The sequence below is a fragment of the Schistocerca cancellata genome, chromosome 7 (assembly GCF_023864275.1).
Source record: "Schistocerca cancellata isolate TAMUIC-IGC-003103 chromosome 7, iqSchCanc2.1, whole genome shotgun sequence".
NCBI classification, from domain to species: domain Eukaryota; kingdom Metazoa; phylum Arthropoda; class Insecta; order Orthoptera; family Acrididae; genus Schistocerca; species Schistocerca cancellata.
Genome location: NC_064632.1, coordinates 238873187 through 238888901, shown reverse-complemented (window position 1 = coordinate 238888901; position 15715 = coordinate 238873187). Strand labels below are relative to the sequence as shown.

General features: G+C 44.8%; 1 protein-coding gene across 1 annotated transcript in view; it reads left to right on the top strand.

Annotated features, from left to right (window-relative positions):
* Positions 1-15195, top strand: part of LOC126092713 (uncharacterized) — a 60281-nt gene extending 45086 nt beyond the window's left edge. Inside the window, exon 3 of the mRNA XM_049908437.1 lies at positions 14988-15195. Coding sequence (XP_049764394.1) covers positions 14988-15195 — 208 coding nt within the window. The remainder of the gene's footprint in view (positions 1-14987) is intronic.
* The last annotated feature ends 520 nt before the right edge of the window (positions 15196-15715 follow it).

Here is a 15715-nt window from a genome sequence, read left to right as displayed (position 1 = left end):
TCGTCATTCCTCAGTACTGTTGTATCCCACTTTTTTGCATATTGAATTTTCCTGACTAATCTCTTAAACTTCAGCTTGCTCTTCAGCACTACCACATTGTTATCTGAGTCTATGTCTGCTCCTGGGTACGCCTTACTATCCAATATCTGATTTCGGAATCTCCGTCGGAGCATGATGTACTCTAACTGAGATCTTTCCATATCACCCGGTTTTATCCAAATATACCTCCTCGTGTTGTGATTTTTGAATAGAGTATTCGCTATTACTAGCTGAAATTTATTACAGAACTCAATTAGTCTTTCTTCTCTCTCATTCCTCGTCCCTAGCCCTTATTATCCTGTAACCCTTTCTTCTACTCCTTCGTCTACAGCTGAATTCCAACCCAAGTGACTATTAGAGTTTCATTTCCTTTTACTTACTGTATAACTCTTTCAATATTCTCATACAGTTTCTCTATCCTTTCATCTTCAGCTTGCGACGTCGGCATGTATACCTGAACTATTGTCGACGGTTTTGGTTTGCTGTCGATTATGTTGGGTTGGGTTGTTGTGGGGAAGGAGACCAGACAGCGAGGTCATCGGTCTCATCGGATTAGGGAAGGATGGGGAAGGAAGTCGGCCGTGCCCTTTCAGAGGAACCATCCCGGCATTTGCCTGGAGTGATTTAGGGAAATCACGGAAAACCTAAATCAGGATGGCCGGACGCGTTCGATTCTGTTAAGAACAACCCTATCACCGACTGTTCGAGTTAACACACTCTCTGCCCTACCTCGCTATTTGTACCGAATCCTCCAGTTATACCATTTTCTGCTGCTGTCGATATTACCCTATTCTCATGTGATCAGGAATTCTTGCCTTCTTTCTCTTTGACCTCACTGACGCTTACTATATATAGAGTAAGCCTTTGCATTTCACTGTTCAGATTTTCTAGTTTCCCTAATACGTTAAAGCTTCTGACATTCCACGCCCCGACACGTAGAGCGTTATCCTTCCGTTAGTTATTAAATCTTTTTTTCGTGGTCACCTCCCACTTGGCAGTCCCTTCCTGGAGATCCGAATGGTGGACTATTCCGGCATCTTTTGCCAATGGAGAGATCATCATGACGTTTTTCAATTAAAGGCCACATTTTCCGTGGATACACGTCAGGTGTCATTAGTGCAATGGTTTCCATTGCCTTCTGCATCCTCATGCCGTTGATCATTGCTGATTCTTCCACGTGTATGGGCAGTTTCCCATCAAGTACAAGAGAGTGTGTCGTGAACTTCTGTCCTCTAGACACCTAGACCTCGCGTACTATCCTAGCAGCTCTTACCGACTGAAATCGGGACTCATTTGACCAGCCCACGGTTTTCCAGTAGTCTAGGTTCTAATCGATATGAACACGAGCCCAAGAGAGGCGTTGCATGTGACGTCGTGCTATCAGTAAAGGCACTCGCGTTGCTCGTCTGATGCCCTCGTCCATTTCGGCGCATGTTCTAACGGATAAGTTCGTAGTACGTCCCGCATTGATTTCTGCGGTGTTGCTTGTCTCCTAGCACTGACAATCCTACGCCAACGTCGCTGTTCTCCGTCTTTAAGACGGCCACTGCGATGACCTTGGTGACAGGTAATGTTATAATTTTGTTATTCTCGGTGCGGTCTTGACACTGTGGATCTCGGAACACTGATTTCCATAATGGTTTCCGTAATGGAATAGCATTTGCTGCTAGGGCCAACAAACATTCCGTTTTCAGTCCGTTAATTCCGGCTCCATTCCAAATGATTGGAAAAGAGCACAGGTAGTTCCAGTCATCAAGAAGGGTCGTCGAGCAGATGCGCAAAACTATAGACCTATGTCTCTGACGTCGATCTGTTCTACAATTTTAGAAGATGTTTTTCTTCACGTATCATGTCGTTTCTGGAAACCTAGAATCTAATCTGTAGGAATCAACATGGATTCCGGAAACAGCGATCGTGTGGGACCCAACTCGCTTTATTTGTTTATGAGACCCAGAAAATATTAGATACAGGTTCCCAGGTAGATGCTATTTTCCTTGACTTCCGGAAGGCGTTCGATACAGTTCCGCACTGTCGCCTGATAAACAAAGTAAGAGCCTACGGAATATCAGACCAGCTGTGTGGCTGGATTGAAGAGTTTTCAGCAAACACAGCATGTTGTTCTCAATGGAGAGACGTCTACAGACGTTAAAGTAACCTCTGGCGTGCCACAGGGGAGTGTTATGGGACAATTGCTTTTGACAATATGTATAAATGACCTAGTAGATAGTGTCGGAAGTTCCATGCGGCTTTTCGCGGATGATGCTGTAGTATACAGAGAAGTTACAGCATTAGAAAATTGTAGCGAAATGCAGGAAGATGTGCAGCGGATAGGCACTTGGTGCAGGGAGTGGCAACTGACCCTTAACGTAGACAAATGTAACGTATTGCGAATACATAGAAAGAAAGATCCTTTATTATATGATTATATGATAGCGGAACAAAGACTGGTAGCAGTTACTTCTGTAAAGTATCTGGGAGTATGCGTGCGGAACGATTTGAAGTGGAATGATCATATACAATTAATTGTTGGTAAGGCGGGTACCAGGTTGAGATTCATTGTGAGAGTCCTTTGAAAATGTAGTCCATCAACAAAGGAGGTGGCTTACAAAACACTCGTTCGACCTATACTTGAATATTGCTCATCAGTGTGGAATCCGTACCAGATCGGGTTGACGGATGAGATAGAGAAGATCCAAAGAAGAGCGGTGCGTTTCGTCACAGGGTTATTTGATAAGCGTGATAGCGTTACGGAGATGTTTAGCAAACCCAAGTGGCAGACTCTGAAAGAGAGTCGCTCGGCATCGCGGTATAGCTTGCTGTCCAGGTTTCGAGAGGGAGCGTTGCTGGATGAGGTATAGAATATATTGCTTCCCCCTACTTATACCTCCCGAGGAGATCACGAATGTAAATTTAGAGAGATTCGAGCGCGCACGGAGGCTTTCCGGCAGTCGTTCTTCTCGCGAACCATACGTGACTGGAACAGGAAAGGGAGGGAATGACAGTGGCACGTAAAGTGCCCTCCGCATCACACCGTTTGGTGTCTTGCGGAGTATAAATGTAGATGTACGTCATACTGTACATGTGCATAATGCTGTCCAGTGCCTTTTGTCACCCCAGTTTATAGCTGCTCACATCAGAATTTCTGGGCTATTTGGAACCCTCGGCATTTATTCTGGGCTAGGCGAGACTGCTGTAGGGCAGCCGCTGCGGCCGCAAAGCTCGGCCGGCGACACGCGGCAATGCATCGGCCGCAACCCGCGCCCTGCCCTGCGCCACAAATCGGCGCCGGCCTGTCCCCTTCTGTCCAAGATAAAGGCGCCCTGCCGACCGCTGGCTGGCTAATTACTGCTTGGAGGGCGGCCAGCGTGATCCTCGTAATGTGTGGCCGCCGTCGCCCGCAGGCCGGCGATATATGCCGCAACCTCCCACCCGGTGGATAGGCCGGCTGCTGCGAAGTGCTCACACTTTCCTGCTGGAGAGCACCTCTGCACACTGCCGATCTGTAGCCGAGACACATACGGATACGGCCGTTACAAATCCTATGTATCCGTTGCTAAGTGACTTCAATGGTACTAGAATCCAATTACGAACGCATTATTCCGTAAAACATTTCGTTACTTCCATGACTTCTTACTCACATGCAAATTCGTAACCGACTTCATTCGTTTCGGTAATTAGCACCTTTTTATTTGGTCGCTTTTGGTCAGTGTGTCTGTTCGGTACAAATTTGGCAGTTGATTTTTAACTAGAGACTTGAAATTTCAAACATATCTCAAAACTGGATGACGATGCGATATTAACGCACTTTCTCGTCTGCCCACTAGCTCCCTTAGATGTGGGGGTGGGGTGAAAAGGTTTGGTAACCCCTGACTTATCGGCTATCCTGCAGCACCAGAGTGTAGTGTAGGTAGTATTGGAATGCTTTCCAAGTGATATGTGAGGGGCAGGCGAGGCTGAGGAGAGAGAGAGAGAGAGAGAGAGAGAGAGAGAGATGGGGGAAGAGCAGATGGTAATTGCTTGCCTGTCTATCTGTAAATTCAGAACAAATTTTGCCATTGATCTAGATATCTGAAATTTTAAACATAGTAGAGAACGCCATGACAATGCAATATTAACTCGCTTTCTTATCTGCTGTATGGCGGAGGGTACTTTGTGCACCACTGCCATTTCCCCCTTTCCTGTTCCAGTTGCTAATGGTTTGCAGGAAGGATGGTTTTCGTAAGCCTCTGTGTGAGTTTCTACCTCTGTATTTTTTACATTCATAGCCATTTCATAAGCGGAGAAACCAGCATATTGGTTAAATTAGGTGAACAGAAACTGAAATAAACTTGAAATTTACGTCTCTGCCATAATCTCATCAAAATCTTTGTAACAGACTGAATAATTTGACACCCATGGCTACAGAACAGAAAATAGTTATTTAAATTGAAACGATTTATTAATATAGCACGTTTCTAAATCGGACTAAAAAGCATTTAGTAATTTCCCCTAGCGCCATACAGATTCCTAACGCCATACACATGGCCCTCAAAATTTGTGACTGTGAATTTTTAGCTATGAAAACTCTTAATATTTAACACGAAAAATATGGGGTGCATACAATACATCATCCTTGCACGAATAGGTCACTTTTTACCATCACATTGCTTACTAATTGATGCATTAATAGCTTGCCTTACTATTATCTGATATGTGATACCCACGTTTTTAGTTTTATATCTTATAAGTATTTTCATAGCTATTAAAAATGCACAATCACAAATTTTAAGGACTATGTACATGGGGTTAGGAATATGTAGCGTGTTTTATACTTTTTAGTTCGATTTAAAAACGTATTATATTAAATCTCATTTTTATGTAAATAATCGTTTTGTTATTTGACCAGATCGTTTCGCCGATAATGGGTAACTACATAGTGCATATTGTTCATGTGCTACCTGAGGTACGCAAGTTTTTTTTGAGACATAAGTCTTTTGACTGGTTTGATGTGGCCTACCACGAATTCCTCCCATGTACGAAACTTTTCATGTCAGAGTAGTACTTCCAACCAACGTCATCAATTATTTGTTCGATGTTTCCCAATTTCTATCTTTCTCTACAGTTCTTACCCTCTACAGCACCTTCTAGTACCATGAAAGTTATTCCCTGATATCTCAACTGATGTCCTATCAGCCTGACCCTTCTTCTTGTCAATATTTTCAATGTATTCCATTCTTCACCGATTCTGTGGAGATCCTGCTGATTCCATACCTTATCAGTCCATCTAATTTTCGACATTCATCTGTAGCCCCACATCTCAAATGCTTCGATTTTTTTTTCGATTTTCCCACAGTCCTTGTTCACTAATATACAACAAACGCTGCCTGTTTTTTACGTCCCGCTTTGCCCCGCCCATCATGGGCTATTTTGCAGCCTAGGTAGCAGAATTCCTTAACTTTGTCTTCTTCGTGATCACAAATCCTGATGCTAAGTTTCTCGCTGTTCTGATTTCTTCCATTTCACATTACTTTCCTCTTCGATTTACTCGCAGTCCATATTATGTAATCATTAGACTGTTCATTCCATTCAACAGATGTAATTAGTTCTCGCTTTTACTGACGACAGCAATGTCTTCATTTGTTTTATTGTTGGTATCATTTCACCCTGAATATTAAAGGCACCCCTGAACACCTTTTTTCTTCCTGTCATTGCTTCTTCGATGTGTGGATTGAGCATTAGGGACGAAAGATTGCATCCCTGTCTACAATCTTTTAAATCTGAACGCCTCGTTCTTGGTTTTCCATTCTGGTTGTTTCCTCTTCGTTGTTGTACGTAGTGAATTCACAAAGTAAGTTACACGTGTGCTTCTAAGAATGACGCTTTGTCAGAAGAGAGTACATGTTCTGGGTTTCCCGCAGGGAGAGGTCTTCTGTGATACGGATAACTGGTGCATCACAGTATGTGACTGAAATGGTGTGGGATTTGGAAACGTAATCCAAAGCTGAAATACGCGAGACACTACTATTATTATAGACAAAACGCCTAAACTTCACACGGATTCAAAGTGAAATTCTGGTGAAATGTAGACAAAACGTGATACCGCGTCCAATCGTATTGAAACGGTGCCTACAGCTTGGCCAAGGCCACAGAGACATGTGTTATGCTGGTCGGTTAGTCGGGATCTTCCACCACCTGAGTTACGTCTTTTGGGCAAGCTGAAAAAATATCTGGGGAAACAGATTTTTGCAACGATGACGACGTTCACAAAGCGGTTCTCGGGAGCGTATTTGTGTCGTCGAGGAGTTGTTTGATGGATAGAACGTTCCGGCCAACCGCTGTTTACGCAGACTTGGCGATTACGTAGAAAAATAGTCTCATAAACCTCTGAAGTTATTGAGTATAGAGTAGCATGCAGTAAAAGTTATCTGTCCTGTAGAAATAACGTGTGAATTACTTTTTGAAGTCTCCTCATACATGTTGTACATTATATGTCTTTCCCTGTAGGTTGCTCCTGCGCGGTTTACATTGTCGAACGCTTTTTCTAGGTTCACAGATTCCATCAACATGTCTTGCTTCCAATATTACAGGAATGTCAGAACTTTCTCTGTGGCCACTTAACACATTCCAAAGGAAAACTGGTTGCCAATGAATCATTTCTTCTGTTCTTAGCAATGAATGTAACGAGTAGCTAATACTTCGTGTGGGTACATGATTCGACGCTACCGAATATGTACTGTTTAAATCTTGTCGTCTCATTTACGGGCTTTACGTGCAATCCTTACGATTCCACAATGAATGTCTTACGCACTGAAGTGCCAAAGAAACTAATACACCTGCTTAATATCGTGTAAGGCCCCCGGGATCACTCAGAAGTGCGGCAACACGACGTAGCATTGGCTAGACTAATGTCTGAATTTGTGCTGGAGGGAACTGACACCATGAATGCTGCAAGGCTGTCCATGAATCCGTAGGAGTATGAGGGAACGGAGATCTCTTCTGAACACCACGCTGCAAGGCATCCCAGATATGCTCAGTAATGTTCACGCCTGGGGAGTTTGGTGGCCGAACAGAAGTGTTTGAACTCAGATTTGTTCCTGGAGCCATTCTGTAGCAATGGTGGACGTGTGGGGTGTCGCATTGTCCTGCTGAAATTGCCCAAGTCCGTCGGAATGCACAATGAACACGAACGTGTGCAGGAGATCAAACAGGATGCTTACCTACGTGTCACCTGTCAGAGTCGTATCTAGACGTATCAGGAGTCCCATATCACTCCAACTGCACACACCCCATACCATTACAGAGCGTCCACCCTGCTGACATGCAGGGTCTATGGATTCATGACGTTGTCTCCATACCCATACATGTCCATCCGCTGGACACAATTTGAAACGAGACTCGTCGACCAGGCAACATGTTTCCAGTCATCAACACTCAAATGTCGATGTTGACGGGAGCAGGCGAGTTGTAAAGCTTTGTGTTGTGCAGTCATCGAGGATACACGAGAGGGCCTTCGGTTTCGAATGCCCTTATCGATGGTTTTGTTGAATGGTTCACACACTGATACTTGTTAATGGTCCAGCTCCTGCAGCAGTTTACGAAAGGGTTGCGCTTCTGTCACGTTTAACGATTCTCTTCAGTCGTCGTTGGATCTTTTCCTGGCCGCAGCGATCGGGGATTCGATGTTTTACCAGATTCCTGATATTCACGGTACACTCCTGAAACGGTCGTACGGAAAAAAACCGACTTCATACCTACCTGCCGGCCGCGGTGGTCTAGCGGTTCTGGCGCTGCAGTCCGGAACCGCGGGACTGCTACGGTCGCAGGTTCGAATCCTGCCTCGGACATGGGTGTGTGTGATGTCCTTAGGATAGTTAGGTTTAAGTAGTTCTAAGTTCTCGGGAACTGATGACCTCAGAAGTTAAGTCCCATAGTGCTCAGAGCCATTTGAACCATTTGAACCATAGCTACCTCGGAGATGATGTGTCCCATTCCTCGTGCGCCGACTATAACACCACGTTCAAATTCCCTTAAATGTCGATAACCTGCGCTTGTAGCAGCAGTAACCGACCTATCAACTGCGTCAGACACTTGTTGCCTTATATAGGCGCTGCCGACTGCAGCACCGTTTCCTGCCTGTTTACATTTTTCTGTATTTGAATACGCACGCTTATACCAGTTTCTTTGGCGCTTCAGTGTATATCATCATTTTACTTCAGCAAATCGCACCTAAACAATGCGGTTTCGATGGAGCTTTAATCGGCTGGCGGCTAGAAATCCCGTGTTTTCCTTGGACACAACTTTTAACACAAAAATATTCAAATACGACACTTCGTATTAATAACTACGAAATCAAATATGGCGAGCTACTGTCTGTCCTAAGCAATTAAAGGAATGAGTAACGAATACTTTGTAAATGGTGGCTTCTCGACTGTACCCAGGACGTACTATTTATATTTGTGTCGTTACTTTTACAGGCCTTAAGACGGAGGCCACCCTGCAGTGGTAGCGAGGTACGCTCCTCGACTGTGGCATCGTAGCCAGCAACTTACATACTAAATTTCCGAACATTAGCTATGCGAACCGTGCAGAAATCAAACGTTTCTTTGTTTATCAGAACTGGACGGCGATTGCCTCCTTTAGTATCTGGATTGTCAGAATGCAGCTGCAGGCGCAATTTCGCATTCAGAAACATGACGGTGACATGCAAAATGTAAATGATTAAAGGAAATAATAATTCTATCGAGGAAACTGTAGAACCTGATGCTTATGTTGAGAAATAAACAAATGGAGCACATACGGAAATCTATGCACTTGTTTTCCGTTGCGGTCGCAGATTCGAATCCTGCCTCGGGCATGGATGTGTGTGATCTCCTTAGGTTAGTTAGGTTTAAGTAGTTGTAAGTTCTAGGGGACTGATGACCTCAGATGTTAAGTCCCATAGTGCTGTGAGCCATTTTCTAATGGTTTACGGTATCGTAGGAAACAACCCAAGCAGTCCGAACTTCTTGATTTGAAGTACTTGGGGAGCACAAATATTTCATTTGATCTTTTCTTTTGAAAAACACATTCGCGAATTTCACAGAGTGTTCGAAGCATAATCAAAAAGTGAGAGGCTTTGGAATATTGACGGCTCAGAATAAAGAACGAAGGTAATAAAACCGGAGAACTCGCAGTACCGTTAAGCAACAGGTTGCTAGCTCTTTTTTTATTTTTTTATTTTTTATTTTTTTAAATGAGCCATATTGCTACTATAGCATTAGAAGATTATATATATATATATATATATATATATATATATATACCGCTAGTGTCGATCGGTACACACATACCTAATTTACCGCAAACATTGGAAAAAGTTCATGAAAGACGCCCAAAACGAAAAATAATATTACTCATGACGACAGGTTGTCACATAGAGCACGATTAACAGTTGAGTATCTGGATGCGCTAAAGGTTAGCACCTCGGACCCTCCGCCGTACAGCTCTGATCTAGTAGCACGTAACTGATCTCTGTTTCCGAAAATTAAAGAAAAAATTCGTGGTACCACTTTTTCGTCATCAGACGAGGCAGTCGAACATTATAAAAACCTAGTTTCCGACGTGTTTCAGGAGTAGCGTCGTGGTTTAAGAACTGATTTCATCGAATGCAAAAACGTTAAAGGCGAATATTTTTGAAAAACAATATCACTTAATCTTTTTTATAAAATTCTCCTTGCTTTATAAAAAGAATAATTGATCAAACATCCCTGTGCGCATTATAATGGGTCTAATTTTGTCTTTACGATTTCCACTGAAGCGACATTGAGTATATACCTAAATTTCTCACTAGTATCTGAAACACTGTGAGTAGGTTGCCGCGGGATTGGAAGCGCCTCTCTTCAAGCGCCTGACAGTTCAGTTTTTTAAGCGTATCCTTGACGCTCTTCCAGTGATCAAACAAACCCGTGACCGTTCGTGCAGTCCTTATTTGTACAGGTTCTTCATCTCAGGTTAGTCCTATTTGGGCCGGGTCCGACACACCAGAGCAATTTTCTAGAATGGGTCGTACGAATGTTTTGTAATGTCCTCTGTAAACTGATTGAATTTTTCTAGCATCCTACCACCTACGTGACACCTGGTTTACCTACGAAAGAGCCTACGTCATCATCCGCTTCATATCTCAACAAATTATTACGTTCAGGTGTTTGTATGAGTTGACTGATTCCAATTGTGAGTCATTGGAAATGAAGTCATACGGTACTACGGTTTTTCGTTTTGCGTTGTACAAAAGATTTTCATTCTGAATATTCAAAGCAAGTTGCCAGTTTACGCACGACTTCTCAGTCTTATCAAGATCTGGCTCTTTGTGTAACTTTTTTCAGGCAGTGCTTTATTCCAGATAACTGAGTTATTTGAGTAAAGTTTGAAGTTACTCTTAATCTTGCCTGCAAGGTCACTGATGTACGACATGAACACTAAGGGCGCAATACGTGGGTGTTTGTCCATCCAAGATAAGATGGTACTTCCTTCTTACCAAGAAATCCTCAATCCAGTCACAAGTCTTGCTAGATACCTCATACGATCGTACTTTCAATGATACTGAGCCAAATACTTTTCGGAAGCCTAGAAACAAAGCTCTCTGCACAATCGATAAGGAAAGTTACTTGTGAAAAACAGTGACAAGAAGAAGGGCAGGAAAATAAGATTATGTGTTAGGACGTCAAGGAATAAGTCCCATAGTACCAAAGGGAACTGTATAGGGTAAATACATTCAAAGACAGAAAAAAAGTCTTACGACGAAAGTATTGTCCAAATAAGTCGGAAATACGTAGATGTATTGTACATGTACAGCCAAACAAATGATTACAGTTTCATTAAAATGGGTGACTTATTCATGAGAAAGTGCTTCACATACTGAGCAAGTTATTAACACGTTGGTCGATCTCCGGCCCTTATATCTACATCTACATCTACATGGATACTCTGCAAATCACATTCAAGTGCCTGGTAGAGGGTTCATCGGACCACCTTCACAATTCTCTATTATTCCAATCTCGTATAGCGTGCGGAAACAATGAACACATATATTTCCGTACGAGCTCTGATTTCCCTTATTTTATTGTGGTGATCGTTACTCCCTATGTAGGTCGGTGTCAACAAAATATTTTCGCATTCGGAGGAGAAAGTTGGAGATTGGAAATTCGTGAGAAGATTCTGTCGCAACGAAAAACGCCTTTCTTTTGATGTTTTCCAGCCCAAATCCTGTACCATTTCTGTGACACTCTCTCCCATACGGTTCTAGGCATTCAGTCCGGAACCGCGCGACCGCTACGGTCGCAGGTTCGAATCCTGCCGTGGGCATGGATGTGTGTGATGTCCTTAGCTTAGTTAGGTTTAAGTAGTTCTAAGTTTTAGGGGACTGATGACCACAGATGTTAAGTCCCATAGTGCATAGAGCCATTTGAACCATTTCTCTCCCATATTTTGCGATAATACAAACTTTTTCGATGTACTCCGTCAGTCCTAACTGGTAAGGATCCCACACCGCACAGCAGTATTCTGAAAGAAGACAGACAAGCATAGTGTAGGCAGTCTCCTTGGTAGGTCTGTTACATTTTCTAAGTGTCCTGCCAATAAAACGCAGTCTTTGGTTAGCCTTGCCCACAACATTTTCTGAGTGTTCCTTCCAATTTAAGTTGCTCGTAATTGTTGTTCCCCAGGTATTTAGTTGAATATACGACTTTTAGATTAGACTGATTAAACGTGTAACCGAAGTTTACGAGTTCCTTTTAGCACTCATGTGGATGACCTCCAAAATGGTTCACAAATGGCTCTGAGCACTATGGGACTTAACATCTGTGGTCATCAGTCCCCTAGAACTTAGAAGTACTTAAACCTAACTAACCTAAGGACATCTCACACATCCATGCCCGAGGCTGGATTCGAACCTGCGACCATAGCGGTCGAGACTGAAGCGCCTAGAACCGCACGGCCACAACGTTCGGCGGGATGACCTCACAGTTTTCGTTATTTAGGGTCAACTGCGACTTTTCGCACCATTCAGATATCTTTTCTAAATCGTTTTGCAGTTTGTTTTGATCTTCTGATGACTTTATTAGTCGATAAACGACAGCGTCATCTGCAAACAACCTTATGCAAGCAATAGACAAATGTAATGTATTGCGAATACATAGAAAGAAGGATCCTTTATTGTATGATTATATGATAGCAGAACAAACACTGGTAGCAGTTACTTCTGTAAAATATCTGGGAGTATGCGTGCGGAACGATTTGAAGTGGAATGATCATATAAAATTAATTGTTGGTAAGGCGGGTACCAGGTTGAGATTCATTGGGAGAGTCCTTAGAAAATGTAGTCCATCAACAATGGAGGTGGCTTACAAAACACTCGTTCGACCTATACTTGAGTATTGCGCATCAGTGTCGGATCCGTACCAGATCGGGTTGACGGAGGAGATAGAGAAGATCCAAAGAAGAGCGGCGCGTTTCGTCACAGGGTTATTTGGTAACCGTGATAGCGTTACGGATATAGTTAACAAACTCAAGTGGGTCCGCCGCTCGTGGTCTCGCGGTAGCATTCTCGCTTCCTGAGCACGGGGTCCCGGGTTCGATTCCCGGCGGGGTCAGGGATTTTCACCTGCCTCGAGATGACTGGGTGTTGTGTGCTGTCATCATCATTTCATCATCATCCAGGAAAGTGGTGAAATTGGACTGAGCAAAGGTTGGGAAATTGTACGGGCGCTGATAACCACGCAGTTGAGCGCCCCACAAACCAAACATCATCATCATCAAACTCAAGTGGCAGACTCGGCAAAAGAGGCGCTGTGCATCGCGGTGTAGCTTGCTCGCCAGGTTTCGAGAGGGTGCGTTTCTGGATGAGGTATAGAATATATTGCTTCCCCCTACTTATACCTCCCGAGGAGATCACGAATGTAAAATTAGAGAGATTCGAGCGAGAATGGAGGCTTTCAGACAGTCGTTCTTCCCGCGAACCATACGCGACTGGAACAGGAAAGGGAGGTAATGACAGTGGCACGTAAAGTGCCCTCCGCCACACACCGTTGGGTGGCTTGCGGAGTATAAATGTAGATGTAGAATTATTCCGTTTGGCATTGATTGGCAGAGTTGTCGGGTATCTTCCCGAGGGATTCCGTGCCAAAATCTGCCCAATTGGCGCGCTTGATTGTCAAAATCGCGAGATGGTTGGAGGCCCTGCTCAGAATGCTCCAAGCGAGGGGGGGCCAAGATAGGGTTTGGTATGCACGAAGACAAGCCGTGTGCGGGCGGGTATTATCTTCCTGACATGTACGCCCAGGTTGGTTTGCCATGAAGGGCAACAAAACGGGGCGTACAGTATCGTAGAAGTACCGCTGTGTTGCAAGGGTGCCGCGGATGACCTCAAAGTGGTCCTGCTGTGAAAAAAAGCACCCAATACCGTCACTCCTGTTCGTCGGGCCGTATGGCGGGCGAGAGTCATGTCGATATCCCATTGCCTGTACGGGGCGTCTCCAGCTGTTTACAAGAATATACATATAATTTGGTCCTTGGTTCGATTTATAGTTCGCTCCTTTCTGTATGACGGACAGAAGATTGTTAGCATCAGGGGCGTCTGTACGGAGGTATCCGTGGACTGCAGCGTCGGCTATGGGCCGCTTAGTGTGACGTCACTAACACTGCTGGGCGGCCTTGTTATCCCGGGGGTGTCGCTCCAGCCACGTTTTCGGCCTCGAATCGCACTGACTCGAGTATAGTAGTCTTCAGTCATGAGTCGCGCTTCGGACTGAGCGCTAATGACCAGCGAAGACGTGTCCTGAGACGCTGCGGACGGAGGTTGGATACCACCCTGACTGTGCCAGCCAGATGGCCCTACAGCCAAGAGTGATGGTCTGGGGTACCATTTATTTTCATAGCAGGACCTCTTTGCTTATCATCCTCGGTACCCTTATATCACAGCGGTATGTCGACGATATTCTAACGTTCCGTTTTGATGCCCTTCATGGAGCCATTGTGGCTTAAGTTTCAAGAAGATAATGGCCAATTTAGGAGAATTATGGGAAGGGCCTCCAGACAGTGCTGGATTTTGACAATCTAACGCCGCCAGTTGGACATAATATGGGACATCCAACAACTCTGTCAATCAACCTCAAGCCGAATAGCTGCTTGCATAAGGGCCAGAGGTGAACCAACAGATTATTGACTTGCTTATCTTGTGTAGCTCTCACCCAGTTTTCTGAAATTGTAATCATTCGTTTGTCTGTGCGTTTACATCACATCTACCGATTCAGTCACACTCAGATAATGGTGTGTCCATTTTTTTTTGTCTTATACTGTATTACAGAATAAGGACGTTTGATGCGAGTGCTACTCTGAGATGAAGAAATTGGCAAACACGACATCGCCGGCCGGAGTGGCCGTGCGGTTGTAGGCGCTACAGTCTGGAACCGAGCGACCGCTACGGTCGCAGGTTCGAATCCTGCCTCGGGCATGGATATGTGTGATGTCCTTAGGTTAGTTAGGTTTAATTAGTTAAGTTCTAGGCGACTGATGACCTCAGAAGTTAAGTCGCAGAGTGGTCAGAGCCATTTGAACCAAACACCACATCATTAAGAACTAATGCTAGGTAGTCCTCCTGGAAAAGGTAGTAAGCTGGTAAAGAAAGGATTAAGGCGTCTGATCGCTAAAGGTGGGAAAAGAGGTCTGTTGCAAACTATTAACTGTCACGACATATTTATTATAGACTATAAAGCGAGGGTCGTTCATCTTTGCCATGACTGTTGACATATGCTGAACACTAATGAGAAAAAATTCCTCTTAATCGAGGTAGAGGGGCGTAATATCTCAGCAGTTTAAACAGCAGTGACGACGGCACGGTAACGGTCGCCAACGCTAACGGTGGCGTACCTTTTGCGGGGGCGGCGCCTTATTACATCGCCCGCTGTGTTTTTCGATTGTCGGCGCTTTTGAGGCAGGTGCGGGCGGCCTGCCGCCGTCATCTCTTCCGCCGGTGGGCGAGATCAATGCTCGGGGGCGGCGCGCCGCTGTGTCAAAGGTGCGCCGCCGCCGCCGCTGGTAGCGCCGCTGCCGCTGCCGCCCCCGCCGCCGCCCCCGCCGCCGCCGCCGGCTGCGTGTGTTGTCAGCTGCGGCCGACAAGCAATCAGCGGTGCTGGCTGGCGCTGACAGCCGCTAACACAGCCGCCAGCCGCGCGGCGCGCAGTTCTGCCGGCAGCGGCAGCGGCAGCGCCCAAACGCCCGGGGCAGGTGCTGCGCCGCTCTGCGCTCTCCACCTGCCTGCTACCGACCCGCCACTGCCTTCCGTCCACAGTGCGCAACTTTCGCACACCTACAGCGCGGTACAATGCTTTTTTTACTTCAAATTAACAGTTTCACAGCCTCTTTCGTTCTAACCATGTAAAAATACACCAACAGAAAAAAAAACGCAACACCAAAAAATAATTACTGTATGGTAATGGAATTTTGCGAATACATTCACCTAGGTAAAATATTTAAGTGATTATCATTGCAAATCACAGGTTAAGGTAAGTGTGACATAAGTCTTTGCAAATGTGAAATGCTGCTAAGTCAATACATCTACATCTACATGGATACTCTGCAAATCACATTCAAGTGCCTCGCAGAGGGTTCATCGAACCACCTTCACAATTCTCTATTATTCCAATCTCGTATAGCGCGCGGAAAC